General features: G+C 44.3%; 1 protein-coding gene across 3 annotated transcripts in view; it reads right to left on the bottom strand.

Moving 5' to 3' along the window:
- Positions 1-11,086: 11,086 nt before the first annotated feature.
- LOC111867428 (terminal nucleotidyltransferase 5C) overlaps positions 11,087-17,306 on the bottom strand; it is a 57,781-nt gene continuing 51,561 nt past the window's right edge. For 2 of the 3 annotated variants that reach the window (XM_023857286.2, XM_023857288.2), the window contains exon 2: positions 11,087-16,360. In XM_023857286.2, the coding sequence (XP_023713054.1) occupies positions 15,086-16,360 (1,275 nt within the window). In that variant the 3' untranslated portion in view covers positions 11,087-15,085. Of the gene's footprint in view, positions 16,361-17,023; positions 17,132-17,306 lie in introns of those variants that run through there. The other variant, XM_023857287.2, reaches the window with a different exon arrangement.

Below are 17,306 nucleotides of genomic sequence, written 5' to 3' on the forward strand. Positions count from 1 at the left end.
TATTGCCTCCATCTTCAATGTCGAAGAGTTTACAGTTAGAATCGACTTGCTGCTCACTGGTGCGTCTGAAGATGGAAGCGGTACGTTCCTCCGAAACTTGGATAAACTTCTGCCAGGACACACGGCGGAACATCACAGAAGACAGCATCCGTCGAGAGGTCGAGTATTTTCTGAGGTATGTAAATGAGCTTCTCCTTGTTACGAGATCCAGGGGCCTGCCCGAGACTGCAGCCTACCGACGGCGTCAGTGCAGCCCTTTGTAAGTACAACTGTCCTGCCTGTGGCTCCGCTGCAGTTCGCAGGGGAAGATGAAACGAAAGGAACGCGGTGTTGTGAACTGAGCTTGCAGAGAGAGAAAGGATCGCTCTCTGAATTAGAATGGTGAAAGCAGATGGGATTATTTAACGCGCAAATTGCGCACATGGACATAACAACTTCTCAGTGTAATTTTTGGCTCCAATAAATGGAAGATGCAACAAGAAGCAAGGCAGAGATGGTCGGTGGCACCATGGCCACGCATCTAGCAACTCTTTGTGGGGAGGTGGACGTGGCCTACTCGAGATACTATTGAGGCATTTGCCCATAAACCCCAGTCAGGAAATACGGTGTTCTAGCAAAGATTCGAACCAAACTGCTTCAAAAAACAAGACTATAGCGTTATCGCTAGCCCGACCCGCTTGGCAGTATATACGTGGAGTGCAGCTGGAACTGTACATCTCTCTCCCTCAGTGCTGTCCGGGACACCACAGGTGCCGGAGACCGAACTCAGAATCACAAGGATTAACCTCATTGCGGGGTTACCTATTTGTCTCAGTCAACGGTCTGAAGATTCAATAAGCCTGCACGCGTAATCAAATTGGCCGCGTTTCCAATGGGAGCGCCAGCCTCGATTCAAGGTCACCTGGATGCTACCACCGACTGACGCGTAGTGGCTTTAGTCCACGGGCTTGGCCGACTGAACCATTGCGTATTAAGCTGGAGCAATACTGAGCAGCATGGCGGCAATCTTCCGCACTCAGATCCACAGGAAAGTATATCTGCACGCAACTTCCGGAAGGAGTTTCCGGCCGTCTTCGGGCTGAATCCAGTCAAGTTTCCTTGTTCCAGCTTCTAGCGGTATTACTGCCCACTGTGGGGAAACGGGCGCTATGAAACTGCTACATATCCCTGGCTATGAATACACCCTCTTGATTTTGCTGTCAGCAGCAGGACTATACAGCATGGGTGACCAAACTGACTGAACCACCGGAGCCGCGTACGACAATTCCCACAGACAATCGTGGACTGGATGGCATAGGTATTTCTGAACCTACCATTCATGTCCTCATATACCTACTTACATACCAGGCAGGGGGACTGATACATTTGACCCGGGACAAACACTCCGAGAGAGGCCGCGCCATAGCTCAAGCGGTTAGTCGCTGGCTTCCCACCGCGGAGGCCCAGGTTCGATCCCGGGTCTGGTCAAGTGGGATTTGTGGTGGACAAAGTGGCGCTGGGGCAGGTTTTCTCCGAGTACTTCGGTTTCCCCTGCCAATCTTCAATCCACCAATTTCTCCACAATCACCCTCACCTATCATCTGGGGCTGGTACAATAGGCCAGAAGTAGCCGCAGTACAAGGGACTTAGTCCCACTCCACTAGCAATAAAAAAAAACACTCCGAGAGACACACACATGAACCCGCGAAAACAAGATCGCTACCATTCAAATCTGCTGAGTGCAGATGCGTGGGAGATTCCAGAGGATTGCTGCCGTCAAACGCGCAGAAGGCCTGCACAGTAGCTGTTGATAATAAACGGACAATTCAAGGTCGACGTTATCAGCACTTAGCATCACAATGTGTCCCTCCTTGCGCTACAGAACCAGTTATCTGTTTATTTACTTATTTGCTGCCTCTGAGGTTCTCGCGGCTGTGATTATGAAGATTGCCGGTTCTTGGTGATAACGCGGCGTAGTCCAGTAGAAGTCCATGGTCATTCCTTCGAAATGTCGCTGAACTTCCATCAGCCCTGTACGAGTAGCACCACATCCGGTAAGACAGGCCATATTCTTTATTTATGGGGCAAGCGGTTGAATGACGTCTGAATACTGAATTGGAAAGGCTGTGGGTTAGTTCCAAGAACTATCTAACTTTGCTGAAGGGACCGAGATCTGAAACCTGGGTCTCCCGAATGCGACGTAGACCAACGAGAAACTGGGCACACGGCATGGCTGAATGGTGAAAGGGAGTACGGAGCTCGGGCCGCCCAGATAGCAGGCGGTCGACGCACTGACCTGTCGTGTCGCACGTACACGCAGGGACCCGGGTCAGAGGCTGCGAGTGTCTTACCGAACCGGAAGCATTCTTGTAACAAGTGGGAGCGCTTCACGTGCACAGTGAACGTCACTGATTACCGGACGATACGGTACTGCCTGCAGTTCCCGACGAACTTCCAATTTTAATTTTAAAAAGTTGCAAAAAAAAAAAAGGTGTAAAGTGGCCCATCTGCTTATTTAATTAAGCACCATCTCATGAAGAAAAACAAGGAAGTGGAGGTGCAGCTCCACCATTTTTGACCTCGGCACTAGGTGGAGGTGATCTGTCAGCTTCACGCCCTGGCCGCTTTAACCAACGGTAAAGAGCTCCCCATACTCATTGGACAGGAGGATGGGTGGGCCCCAGAACCGGTGTGGATGCTGTGCACTAGAGAAAATCTCTTGCCCTTGCCGGAAATCGAACCCCGGCCGTCCAGCCAGTAGCCCGTCGCTCTACTGACTAAGCCGTCCAGACGCTGATATTGCAAATAATATTACCACTACATTTTTACACCAGCTCCACGGACCGGACGAACAACTCTCAGATCGAATAGGTTGGCGCAGCGGTAACGCTGCAGAGGTTCTCAGTTCGAATCTCGGTTAGGACACCGGTTATCCTGAATGAGGGCTTTCGTGGTTTCCCTCAGTCAATCCAGGCAAACGCCGGGAATATTACCGCGATTAGGCCACGACTTCCTTCCAAATCCCTTCCAATTCATCATTCATCGATATGATTCTACCGTTTGCTTATTGTAACTTTTACAGATTGCAAAAAAATAGGAGACATTAAAAAAAATCGATAATCATATTATCTCGGTGCTCGCAGTGTCCTTAAACAATGACGTGACGCGGCAGTCGGTCTCACTCTAGACTGCAAAACCTTTGGGTACGTTAAACGCTGGGAACTTCTTGAGCAGATGAGCAACTACTAGCATCGTAAGAAGGGCTCAGACACATGCACTTAGTCAATTAGAGAGAGAGGGAGAGAGGAAGATACAGAAGGAGGAGGAGGAGGAGAAGTGAAAAAGCAGGGACAGACCAGCAAAGCGTAGGAGACACCGAAGAATGGGTGTGTTGTGTTCGTTGAGAAGCTAAACGCAAGCTCAGTGTTTATCAGATAATTGGAATAAGCTGCAGAGTCGGCCCGTACTTAACGTGCGCAGTTCCAGGACCTGCAGATACCGAATCTGCCAGTTGGGCCTGAGGCTGTCACAATGGTTAGAGACGTTTCGGAGGAACATACTAATCTCATATTCAGTGTAGAATATAAGAAACACAAGCAGCAAGCTCAGTCCCAGAAGTGGGAGGCAGTGCGGTCCTCAAAAAGTCGGGAAACTTTTGTCGGACTCCACGGCGTCACTTTAGCTACATTCCTAATTTAACTCTCTGGCAAACCATCTGCCTTAACTACTACTTGTATCGCATGATTCCTAAGAAAAACACAGATTTCTTTCTTACCCATACATTAACCGAATGATCTTTGTGGCGGAAATGTGATGTGTTTTCTGTGAGGTAGAAATAGACACAATTGATTCATGCGTTCCGTTCCATTCTTACAATGAACAGCGACTGTTACTGCAAACATTAACAAATCAATGTTTGTAACGGAGATGCAGTGTGTTTTCTGTGAGGTAGGAACACAATTGTCAGATACTATTTCGATCAGCTCGGAAAGTGCAGCGGGTGTCACCGCAGTCGTGTTCCAGACGGCTCTGTCTCTCACAGCAAGTTCAGTTGTCTGTTCACACACATCATACAGATGTCCAGGGGCGTTTCATGAAACCTCCAACTTTAATTAACGTGCGGCATGTAAATTATGGGCATTATGTCAACCGGCAACTCCTATGACCCGAGTAAAATCGTGCGTAGCGTTATAATGATGAACTATGCCATATCGGTATTGTAGGTCGCTTTTCAGAGTAATCACTCTGCTTACAACAAGTGTCAGTGAGTAAACAATGCACAGAGTTCATTTGGAGAGGTTCAATCTCATGAAATTAAAAGAGGTAGAGGGTAAAGAGCAGCATCCTGTTCAAATCTCAAATAGGTTCACAGCTGTGGAAATTTTAGACACTTACTCATTCACTCACTCATGAAGCTGAGCCCTTCTTCAGAAGCCGCCAATTATGCAGCTACTCAAGAACTTCCCAGCATTTTATAGAACCAGAAGGTTCATTACCGTGATCACAAGAGCCCTTCACTGGTCTCTATCCTGAGCCAGATCAATCAAATCCATCCCATCCTATCTCTTTCCCACCAATACCTTATATGCATTCCTCTTCTCTCCCATTCGTGCTACATGCCCTGCCCATCTTATCCCCCTTAAATTGATCATTCTAATTATAATTGGAGACGAGTACAAGTTATGAAGGTCAATCTTAGACATTGGTGGACAAACAGAGCTTGGGAAACGATTAGAGAGAATATCAAATTTCAGCCAAAGATAGTCTAGGTTATCATGAACTCAAGAAGCATAAGCCATGGTTTGGCGAAGGATGCTCAGAACTATTAGACCAAAGGAAAGAAGCCAAACTGCAGTGCTTAGAGAATCCAAGCGAAATAAACAGGGATAATCTGAACAACATAATACGTGAAACCAGCAGACATTTCAGGAATAAAAAGAGGGAATATCTGAAAGACAAAATTGATTAGCTTCCAATGAATAGTAAGAATATGAACATTAGAGACCTGTATAAGGAATAAATGGTGATCTGCTTGCAGATTCCCACAACATTTTGAATAGGTGGAAGAACTACTTCTCTCAGTCATTGAATGTACATAGGTCAGTGATGCTAAACAGATAGAAATATATATATATAAATACATATTGCTACTGCAAAATTGAAAATGTATCAATTGCCAGGTAGTGACCAAATTCCAGTAGAACTGATTCAAGCAGGAGGTGAAATATTACTTTCTAAGATCCATAAGGTAATTGATTATATTTGGAATAAGGAAGACCTGCCTGATCAGTGGAAGGAGTCTATTATTGTACCAAATTCACAAGAAGTGTGATAAAACTGACTGTAGTAATCATCGGGGGATATCACTGATATCCACTCCATACACAATTTCATCCAATATTCTTCTCTCAAATTTGAGTACATACATAGATGAAATTATTGGGGATCATGAGTGTGTTTCGACGTAACAGATCAATTACTGATCAGATCTTTTGCATTCATCAGATACTGGAGAAAAATGAGAGTACAATGAGAAAGTACATCAACTATTTGTAGACTTCAAGAAAGTCTATGATTCAGTTAGGAGGGAAGTATTGTACAATATTCTCATTGAGTTTGGGGTATCCATGAAACTAGTTAGGCTGATTAAAATGGGCTTAAATAAAACGTATAGTAAAGTTTATACAGGTATACATTCGTCTGATAAGTTTTCTATCCAGAATGGTCTAAAACAAGGAGATGCTTTATTGCCATTACTTTTCAACCTTACTTTACTGGGTGATAACATATATCCACAAAGAAAAACACACAAACATTATATGACGTAAGTAAGGAGGTTGGTCTGAAAATAACACAGAGAAAACTACTGTAAGTATATGTTGCTGTCTCGTCAACAAAATGCAATGCAAAATCGTGACATAAAGATAGCTAACAGATGGTCTGAAAATGTGGCGCAGTTCAAATATTTTGGAATGACAGTAACAAATCAAAACTTCATCCAGGAGGAAATTAAGAGGAGACTGAATTCGGGTAATGCTTGCTACCATTCAGTCCAGAACTTTTCATCTTCTCGTCTGCTGTCCAAAAATATAAACATTAGAACATAACAAACAATAATTTTGCCTCTGATTTTGTATGGGTGTGAAACTTCATCTCTGACATTCAGGGAGGAACATAGACTGAAGGTGTCTGAGAAAAAGGTGCTGAGGAGAATATTTGGCCCGAAGAGAGGTGAAGTGACTGGAGATCGGAGAAAACTGCACAGTGAGGGGCTTCATAATATCTACTCTTCGCCAAATGTAATTGGATTGATCAAGTCATGGAGGATAAGATGGGCAGAGCATGTAAGCCTACTTCCGTAAAATGCTGGGAAGTCCTTCAGTAGCTGCACAATAGGCGGCTTCTCAAGAAGGGCTCAGCTCCATGAAGTTAGTTTAGCCAGTATATCACAATAGTAGTATGTAACTCGGCTGATCACATAATGAGAATTTAACTTAAATCCGTGTAATGATATCCACAATCGTTCTTAGAATAATATAAGTGAAAGTTCACGTAGGCTTAGTTACAAACAATAAAGTGTGAGTCACTCTTATCCAATGCCCTCTACATATAATTTCTATGGTTTTACAATTGGCTAAGTACGGTACAACACTGGACTTAAGCATGACCATGAGCTTCTGTGCGTGTCCTATTCCGAGAAATTACGAAAATAATTTTGTATTACAGTGGAAGAAACCCTCTACCAAAAAAAATGCTTGGCCTCACAACCCAGAAGACAACACTGTGCAGGAATGACCTTGAAAATTTAGCATTTCATATAGCTAATCATACAGATTTCTATTACGTATTCAGTGTTTTTTTTGTTAAGGAATAAAAAAATGTGACACATGATGCATGATGTTAAGTTTCAAAATAGGTTTCAGTTTGTTATTCTCACAAAGCAAATGCACATAAAATTGGCAGTACTCACCAATAGACCGTATGAAGAGATGATCTGAAGTCTGCTACTGAATTCCATGAAAACGCATCTGTCTCTCACAAATTCAAGAAATTACTTTAAACAACACCGATACATTACTTTACCAATAAGAGAAAACTGAAACAATTCGTATAAATCAGGACGAACCAACACCAACTTTCTTCGCTAGTAATGTTACAACACATTTTATCAAAATTGAGCGTTGCAATGCGAAGATAGAATAAAGAGCCAACTCCAGAAATAATAAACTCCAAAAATAGCATTAAATTCCAATCAGGTATACTTATATCACCTTTAAATTCGCCACAACACTTCTGAAGCAAACTAATTCGCGCTTACCTGAGCGCCATAACAAGATTTATGGCGCCTATTAAAAACAAATGAAATACACACGCCGCAACTACCTAGCAGACTTCAGCTGTTTTCCGAGTGCGTTCACTACATTCGCTCTGCGGGTCAAAGTTACACTCAGGTAATTAGTTTGACCACAAACGGAACCAAAGCTAACCCATTTCCTTCTTCGTCAAAAAACATGCGTGATCTACTGCGTTGCGATAGAGGAAATAACAAATGTGATCGTGCCTTCTGCTTCTTCCTAGCAGTATTGCGGTATTACCCGTGTTCTCAAATATCGTCATTGCTTATTTAGCGAATACCTATCAACTGTGAAGTTTATACAACATGTAAAGGCATGAGATTAACACAAACTGATGTTACAACAACTTTCTTCTTGTTTCTATTCCTAACCAAACACTACATGTTTCGACCACAAACGGTCATCATCAGGTGACATACACATATCAGTCAAAAATATCTACAGTGTAAGGGCATACTTAAAAAAAGTGCACAAAACGTGAAGAAAATAATGAATTTGATGGAACCCAGCTTAATTTTACATGGACATATGTATAAATTTGACGGTATCTGCCCCACTAGAAATATTCGCTGCCCATTTCTGCGAGTATGTTATGGCTCAAATCTAGTTATATATATATACAACTCAGGCACTTCGCACTCCTATGCGATACGTCCACCTTCCGCCTATCGTCCTTCTCGGTCACTCTAAACCAAAACCACAACTTTACATGCAAGTTAATTCTGAACATTCGGGGTAGTCTTCCTGCTGTTCGTTTCGTGAGTAGCCGGCGTTAATACAAAAAAAAATTACATGAGGGAGTTTCAATTTTATACCTATGTCCATTAAACTTAGGTCGGATGCGACCTAACATTTTTAAACGTATAAAAATTTAACACATCCACAATTTCGGTACTGATATTTTTTGACTGATCACTGAACGTCACAGGATGAGGGCCGTTTGTGTTCATAACATGTAACGTATAGTTAAACATAACTTCGTGTGACGGTTAATCACAGCCCTTGAAAAATAAACAGACAGGATGCAATTTTACACAATTTACATAGCATCACATGAGACTTTTAATGCTATACGAAGGGGCTATTCTGGGTTTCTGTTAGACTCTGCGGAAAACCACAAAAAAAAAAAAATCAGTTTTATCGTGATGTGTCCAAGACTGGAATAAGATACATATCAAATAAGCGGTCTCAACTCAGCAACAGATTAGAGGTTACTGGACAATAACACATACTTTAACTACAAAAGATGGCAGAAGAACCACATGGAATACTGACATTAACGTCATGGTCAAATGGGTACCACTTCTGCTTCGTAATCGGGAGGTCCGGGGTTCAAAGCTCGGTCTGGAGACCGGATATCACGACTGACATTTCTCGTGGTTTTTATCAGTCCCTCCAGATAAATCCCACGATATTATACCTCAGAGTAGGCCATGATCATTTCCTTCCACTTGCTTTCCAGTTAATTACTCTTTGCCGTCGCATCATCAGCGCTACATCATACTCAGCTTCTGACGCCGTGAACACGGACTCAAACTCTCAGATATGCAGATGTGGTGCCATGCGTCTACACTGAACCATCTGCAGTATTGCATCACTTGGGCCGCTGCCCGAGTCAATCTTTGCTACATTAGCAATAAAACATGTAAACATGCAACATTGGAGGACCAAAGGACATTCAGACCACTCGGCGTAATAACATCATCATTTTCTTATTCTACTGCTCATACGGTTTGGGCACTCCGCTGTTTCGCCTCGCAAATCGTTCGGACAGGCGGCGAGACCCTTGGCCGGGGCATCGGCCCACCGAAAGGAAAACAAAACACGGTCGTCTGCACGCGCGAAACCGAGATTGCGAGAAATGTAGGAGCGCTCGTCACGTATTGAAGGCACTATCCCTGATTGAAGGAGAAGCCTCAAGCTCTACTCGAACCGCGGACCTTCCGAATAAGAAAGTCTTCCATTCGTCCGCAACGCATGTTCGCAGTGTTGCCACTCTCGCCGTAGGAGAAAAAAACATTTAAGGCAACTGGAACCCACACACAGGATCCAACAGTTCAGAAGAAAAGCAATGCTAGCATAATTTTGATAAAGAAGCATTTTCTGAAAGTAGACAGTTTGAACACATGGGGAGATATTCATTAATTTTAAAAGAGGACATGTAGATGGACGAGGGACGAAGCTGACACCCAGTCTCGTGTCTAACGGTTAGCTTTGCTATCAGTCGCGTTCTGGAGGTCTCTGCAGATAAGCAGAATTCTGCAAACATTATAGAGACACGCGGCTTGGCAGTGCATGTAGAAGCCTGGGAGTGCTCCCCGTACAGCATTCACCAGTCTGCTGCTGATATCTCCGGCACTGCTTCCACAGAATTATCTTTCGTCGTACCTTTTCAAAGGCGCAGCTGCAGGAACGTCTCATGAACAACACGAGCTACATGTCCTCATATGCTGGGATGGAACTGGCGTTTCTGTAGCAGGCAACCGCTCCAGCCCACTAGAAAACACCGACGCGATGTAGGCTTGAGAAGCAGTTCTTCGCCTTGGCCATATACCGATTTTTTGGAACTACGCAGGGAACAGGGATGGAAACTGTCCGTCAACTTGTTGTGCTAGTAAACAGCCTCGCGTGACGCTCAAAGTGGCCGACCGCGCCGTCTAAGGCATGAACCGTTTTCGCCTGCTCCAACGCTGGGGTGGGGGGGTTCGAATCCCACTCGAGGCACAGATATCTGCGTGCGTTTATTCTGTTTGTGCTGTTCTGTGGGTGGATAGCGGCCTTGCGACGGGCTGATCCCTCGTCCAAGGAGTCCTGCCGACTGTGTACAGGATTATGAATCTGAAAAAGCGGCCAGGACCCAACACAGAGGGTCGCAGAAAGAAAAACTATAATCTTGAGCATCAGACTGCAGTACGATTGAATTTTATGCGAGGATGCATACCTCAAGACCTCGCATAATTCAATGCAGGTTTCCTCATACAAATAGACGTAAAGTAACGGTGATTTGTATTTTTCGAACTTTGCGCATGAAGTGAGACTTGCTAATATTTATATAGAAATTCTCCAAACCCGCATGAAGGGCCGCGCCATAGCTCAAGCAGTTAGTCGCTGACTTCCGATCGCTGCAGCCCGGGTTCGATCCCGGGTCTGGTCAAATGGGATTTGTGGTGGACAAAGTGACGCTGGGGCAGGTTTTCTCCGACTACTTCAGTTTCTCCTGCCAATTTTTATTCCACCAACTGCTCCACAATCACCCTCACCTATCATCTGGGGCTGGTACAATAGGCCAGAAGTGGACGCAGTACAAAGGACTAAGTCCCACGCCATTAGCAAAAAAAAAAAAAAAACGCACGAAGCGCAGCAGCACTGCAAATAAAAGAGACTAAATATACGGACGGACGGACATAACCTTATTATGGATCGAAATTGTACACTTCCTGCAAAAGGTAATACGCACGCGGTATATTTACTTTCCAGTGGGACCCGACCTCTCCATATTCACACACGTCTAACTCAGGGCACACTACGTACGTACTGTTTAATGTCGCACTTGTCACTGAACGCTTGTGAAACGGCATCAAGTGAGGCGGGGTGCGAATTTCTCACAGCTCGAGCCTCAGCGCAGCGTTGTCCAAATGCAGCCATTATTGTTTCTAGCCAATGAGAGGGCGAAGTAATGCTATCAGGCAGTCTGTTCAACGAGAACGAGGGAAGTGGTAAGGTGGAAGACAATAACAAATAATAACCCGGCATTACAGTATGTTTTCATATTTTTATTTACTATTTTTTGGAGGCTTTATAACACTTTGAGTTGGTTGGGCTTTTCATCAAAAATAATTGAAAATAAACACAAAACGCCCATTCAAAATAGACATCACATTCTGTATTAAATGTATTTTCTTTTTTATTATTATTATTATTACGGTATTAATGTACACACACACACATATATATATATAATTGAAAACTGGGTGGCTGTTGAAATCCAAGAACTTTTGATAGGGTATCCTGAGAGTTTCGTGTAAGACAAAACAAGATACAGTCACTGCTTGAGGAAGTATAAGTAAATTTGTGGGATCACATAAGACGAATTGTTTTTTTAACATCAGGAGTTCCCAAATTACATCAAAATAAATATAAATTCCAAGCCTCCAGGCGAGGACTAAATAGGCCGGTCACTACCTCAAATCTACACTCTGAAAGTGCCAAAAACAGGCGATAAACTGCGAAGCACCATCACTGGCCGTTTTCTGAATGCCCCTTTCTAGGCGTGCTTCCAACTAAGATGTAAAATTTGAAAAGTCAAATGTTACACTATCATCAAAGGAATTAAATGATAAATAGGATATAAAAATGCGGACTCACAAACTCTTTAATAATACTCAGTAATGATTAAAACGGAGTTATTGGGGTCAGTGTTTTGAAAATATATACATAAAAAAACTTTCTTCATAATTTACTGGGCACAGTTTTCAACTGCTTGCCGTTACACGGGAGGGTTGGGTGCAACACAGCCGCATGGTCACGTGTCAAACACGGCTACTTTGGGAACCCCCGAGTTATGTGACGGCCAGTTTCACTGTGAGCACGATACATGCCTTCTTCCCCACAAGGTCAACTTTCGGTTCTTGCAACATCCGGACGCTACGCCGGTTGGCACTGTGCAATATAAAAATGCGTGGAACTGGCCGTCTGCAACACACATAAATTTTATATTTTCCGAGGCACCGTCTACCTTAAGACACACTACGATAGTGTTTTACATTGGCCTGATGCTGTAGAACCACATACATGTAACACATGTTAAACACACATTTTCCTAATATTCTGCAAGGATTCGCTTTAAGGGTGTTTAATTAAATACATTAGTAGTGTTAAGCTAGATTAAAATTTGAACTTTCGCTAGCATAGTGTCAAAACAGTTTGCATACATAAATTATGCTCTTTTTTTTTCGAAAATATTCATAAAAGGTTATGATGCCAATTCCGGTATGTGGAGTCTAATCGACTACATACACAAAATTGGTTCAATCACCGATTCATTCAGAAGGAATTATAATATTTCACAGATATGTCTAGATCTCTGTCCCTTGCTCCATCTCATTGCTACATATACTCCAAGTTCTTTACTAAAATGGTTGTTAAAGATGTAAGACAGCTGACTGTTTCAATTAAGCATATACAGATCAGCAGCAACTGGGATTCTCTCTCCTCTGTCCATCGCTGAACTTGAACTACTCTTACGTAACACGTTCACGCTTGCGCAATAGGCAGAACGTGACTCCAAAACGTCATGTCCTGTCACGACTTCTACGCGTCCTGAAAAGTTCGCTTCTTTCTCTACCATCTATCTCATGTAAGAAAATTTTGGTACTCAATTCCTGTGTGGAAATATTCCACCTTTCGGGAATTAAATACAAACATGTTCATAGTTCACACAGTTTTCATGAGAATTCAATGCAAATTCTTGTCTCGCCTACCGAAAACAAAAAAAGGTACAAAATAATCACAATTTGAGGCGATGGGACAAAGGAAGGAGAATTTTAAATCTAGATCTATGATTATTTTGATTTGGCTGCCAAATCAGAAAACAACCACATACAAGTTATTTTACAAGTGATCCGACTTCAAAGCAAATTTATTTCTTTATGAAAGCTAACATACTTGAAAAGCCATTTCCTCATTTCTGACATACTGCTTAACCCCCATTTGTACGTGACACTGTTCACTATGCGGACAGGTTTGACTAGTGAGGCACGGCCTGCCGAAACATCAGGAGACGCGAGCAGAGAGCACTTGGGCTTTCATACATCACAACAGTAAAACCAGAGTGAAAACGTTATTTCGCAGAAACTGGTTTCCAATATTCATTCAACTACATCAAATAAAAGAGGCGCAAAATATGGCAATTTTAATTCACAGTGTGCGCTTAGAAAGCTTCAGTCCGACTTATATGGTCTAAAATGTCACAATTCGATCTCAAACTTTGGGGAGGGGGGTGGAGAAACAGCAAGAGATTTGAACACATTCCCACAGGAAATTCAGAATGTAGCCAGTACACAAACAGCGGAAATAAAAAAATAATAGAATGTAATAGGCCTATAACAAAGCATACCAACATTTGAGTCAATTCCTTCGTTAGTGCAGCTAGAGGGACACCAAATATGAGGGTGTGGAGGTCAAGCGGGGCCTGCATTTGTAATTGCACCTGAAAACAAATGCCTACAGCCTGAAGTTTCAGGATAAGTACAGCGACTGTTCAGCGTCTCCATAAAAGTTCAGAGTGTATGCGTAAGACGCAGGATTCACCGCAGAATAAAGGCGCCTGTCTTCTCGAAGAATACAGATCCTATCTTATGCCAAACTACGTATTCTAAAACTGTACATGATTCCTGTTCCTGCATCCTTCATATAAGAAATGAAATATCAAAAATGTATTGGTTAAATACTACAAGGTTTCATATCCTAAAGTAAGACTAATCACAACAATAGCATGATGCCACTAACAATATCGCACTTAACACTAACTTCGTCGAACTAGAACTTTCGCAAAAATAGTTTAAGCCAGCTACTCTTTCCAATACATGCAAATGAATTCTTACATACGAAATGGTCTCAATTAAGAAAACATAACCTAGTCACCTTACAACGATCTAGTTGGCACTGGCAAGATTTGCAGGGTTCGTTCGAACACTTCGAACAGCCCACAAACGTCGACAGACAATGGTTATCACAATACAATGGGGGGGGGGGATTGAAAACTTGAACACTGCAATAAACCATTTCGCCCCTACTCAAGACACTCGAATGCATGGGCATGCTCTCACGTGAACAACGGCTCTGTTGCACATTTGTTCACAATCGTCTTTTCCAAAGTGGTGGGGGGAACTCGACTTACCATGCCTGCGAATCTTTGGAGAAGAATGCAAAACTTTTCTGCTGCTCTTTCCCCCGTAACAGTAATCTGACAGCTTACAAGTATCACGTAAAATTCTGAGCTTACTCTATGCCAATGGTGTTTCTATCACGTGGATTTTAAAACAAGAGTCCCATACTTTCTATCAAAATTCCATAGCTTTTAAAACATCTCATGAAATGCCACAAACAAGTAAAAGTGATTTACTGCCCCACTCGTTTCAATTACGGACCTGCTTATTAAAATGGCGACACACTACAACTTCTTTCATTGAGAGGAAAAGTGATTTTACAGGTTACGTAATAATGAAATGCAAATGGTCCTCACTGCTTGGTTTCGGCCGACGGGTAAAAGTATGGCGTTCATTTCAGAACATATGTAGACATGGAACATAAATATAGCAAACACTGCCAACTCGCAGAACCAGTATCTGCCCTCCCTTCAGCATCCAACACTTTCGCTCTCCGCTCAACAAGGAGGTCACTACAGTCGTTTGGGCAGCCATGCAAATCAAAGATGCAGAGTTACATAAACTTTGACCGTTTTCTCCTGTCAAATGTCTGTTTGTGGCCACGAGTCCCCCCCCCCCACACTTAAACCTGCCCTTTTACTCTCAGAAACATTATAGTAGGCGAAATTAAGGCTGCAGGTTAATTATTGGCAATTCTTGCTTCAACTGACACAACCTGTTCAACCAATTCATGTGATCGTGGAATGCTTAAGAGATATTTTGGTTTGAGTGAGTTACTGAGCCACCAGAGTGCTCTTGTCAATAGCCTCCACCACTTCACTTCACAGTCGGACGGGAACACAGTCTTGGGGCCAGCAGGCGCCATCACGAGGAGCACGCCATCCAGCTGCAGGTGCAGTGGTAGCAGGGCTGCTGCAAGGGCGCGTAGTAGTAGCCGTTCGCGAACAGCAGTGCGGTGGGCGGGTGGTGTTGGGACAGCAGACGCTGCTGCTCCTGACACAGCACCAGGTACGCCAGCTCCTCGATCAGCGTCAGCGTCTGGCGACGCTCGTGCCCCATGAGGCACACCGTCGACTCCTCCACCACATTGTGCAGCAGCATGAGGTACCGATATTTGAGGCTCTCCTCGTCAGGCCCCACGAAGTGGTTCCACAGGTAGTTCTCCAGCTTCGCCCTCTGCTGCCCGATGTCCGAGAAGTCGATAAAGAAGCGAGAGCACATGTATCGCTCCAGAGTCTTGATGTAGTCTGGCCGCGCGGGGCGGTACGCTTTCACCAGTAGGTTGCAATACTTGAGGAGGCCTCCCCCACGGATCTCCTCGGGGTGACGTGTCGCGATCAACTTCTTGTGCAGGTGGTACAGCGCCTCTTGGAAGTCGCCGTACACAGACTCACCAACCACAGTCGGATAGAAGTTCTCGCCTATCGGCAGCTCGCTGCACTCGTAGAAGAGGAGCAACGAATCCAGGACTATCTGGAAAGAGTCCACGGAAAACTCGAACTGGCGCCTCATAGAGTCCACGAACTTCAACTCGACGTTCTTGTGTCCGCGCGAATTGCCAAGCGATATGAGCGACCAGCGGTCCCCATCCTGGTTCACTTTCACCATCTTACTAACGTAAGCCTCCTTGAGGCTACAGGTGGTTATCCTCTTCCGACTCACGCCTTCCGGTAACAGGTCGAACAGCGAGCCCAGTACGGCGCTCTTCACCCGATCGAAGTTCCTACCCCCTGACAGTTCCACTCCGAAAATGAGGTCCAGGTCGTTGTACGGCTGCGACTCGGTAGCCAGGACATGCGACGCGGCGCCGCCATTCAGCCGGATGTCACGCACGCGCATACCGGCGCCGCCAGACGCTGTGTCCGCCTCCAACTTGGCGCGAACCACGGTCACCAAGTCGCGCAGACGCACCTCCAGAGTGGGGAAGTTTCCCCGCCCGTGGATGCTCACTACCTCGTCCATGACGTCATTGAGGCGTCGCACTTGTTCGTAACTCAACACGGCGAGTCTCTGCTGACCGCCACCGCCACCCCCACTCCCGGTGCTACTGTCCTCAATGCTGCTGTTCTTGACGTTGCTGAGGGACTCCATGATAGTCACGTGACGCCGACAGTCCTCACCGATCTGCAGGGAGCCGCACTGGAAACAAGAGGCTACAGTTACAATTCTGACATGATAAGGAAACCCGGTTACATAAAGCGAAGCAATCGGAAGGAAGGACGGACGGACCTCAGCTGGCCCTAACTCCGTAACGGTCGCTTCTTGCACGAATCACATTACTGTCCTCGTAAAATGTAAACAATTCTGTGAGCATTACTTTCGTCCTTACCGACTGTTTAGCAAGTTTCATTACTAGCAACTGCATTGCTTTCATTGTCGCAAATCATGACATCTATCACTTTCACTATTACAACATACGTATATTTAGCAATTTTCATTCTAATTAGTGATTATGTTACTTTCACTGTGCAAAATGCAGGAACAGCACTTTCGTCCCTGCAAGATATCATTAACAACTGTACCAACTGCCTCCGTCAGACGCCCCTAGCTTACTTTTGCTGAACAGGCCTGTTTAATAGGAGAACCCCACACGCTACACAAACTACACTGAGAACCCAGCAAAGGCTGCATTTACCTCAAACGAAAATGTCACATTAAAAAAATTTAAATTCAGGTTATGAATAGCGCACACTGCAGAAGTCTACTAGCATTGAGTCAGTCATGCGGAGGATAAACATGGTCTTCTTAAGGCCAAATATTGAGCCATTCCCAGTTAGGAAACGAAAACACACGAAAACTAACCTTGCTGCGCAAGCTGTCAACGCCAGTGACAACTGAAAGCAGCTACCAGTCCGCAACTTCCAAACCCAACCACACTTCTCGACAGCCACTGCTGGACTGATACTGTCTTCTGGTCGAGCTGTGTTGCTAGGCAACGCAAACAGAGTGAAAGGGAACAGTGACGTCAAACCAATACGGGCACGTATGCTTGTAACCATGTGATACAGTGCTGCAACCTCGCGGCGAGACGCAGAAAATAGCCACATTCGACACAAAAAAAATCCTGTGACGTCATATACCGTTG

This window comes from Cryptotermes secundus, unplaced genomic scaffold, assembly GCF_002891405.2.
Source record: "Cryptotermes secundus unplaced genomic scaffold, Csec_1.0 scaffold423, whole genome shotgun sequence".
In the NCBI taxonomy this organism is placed as follows: Eukaryota; Metazoa; Arthropoda; class Insecta; order Blattodea; family Kalotermitidae; genus Cryptotermes; species Cryptotermes secundus.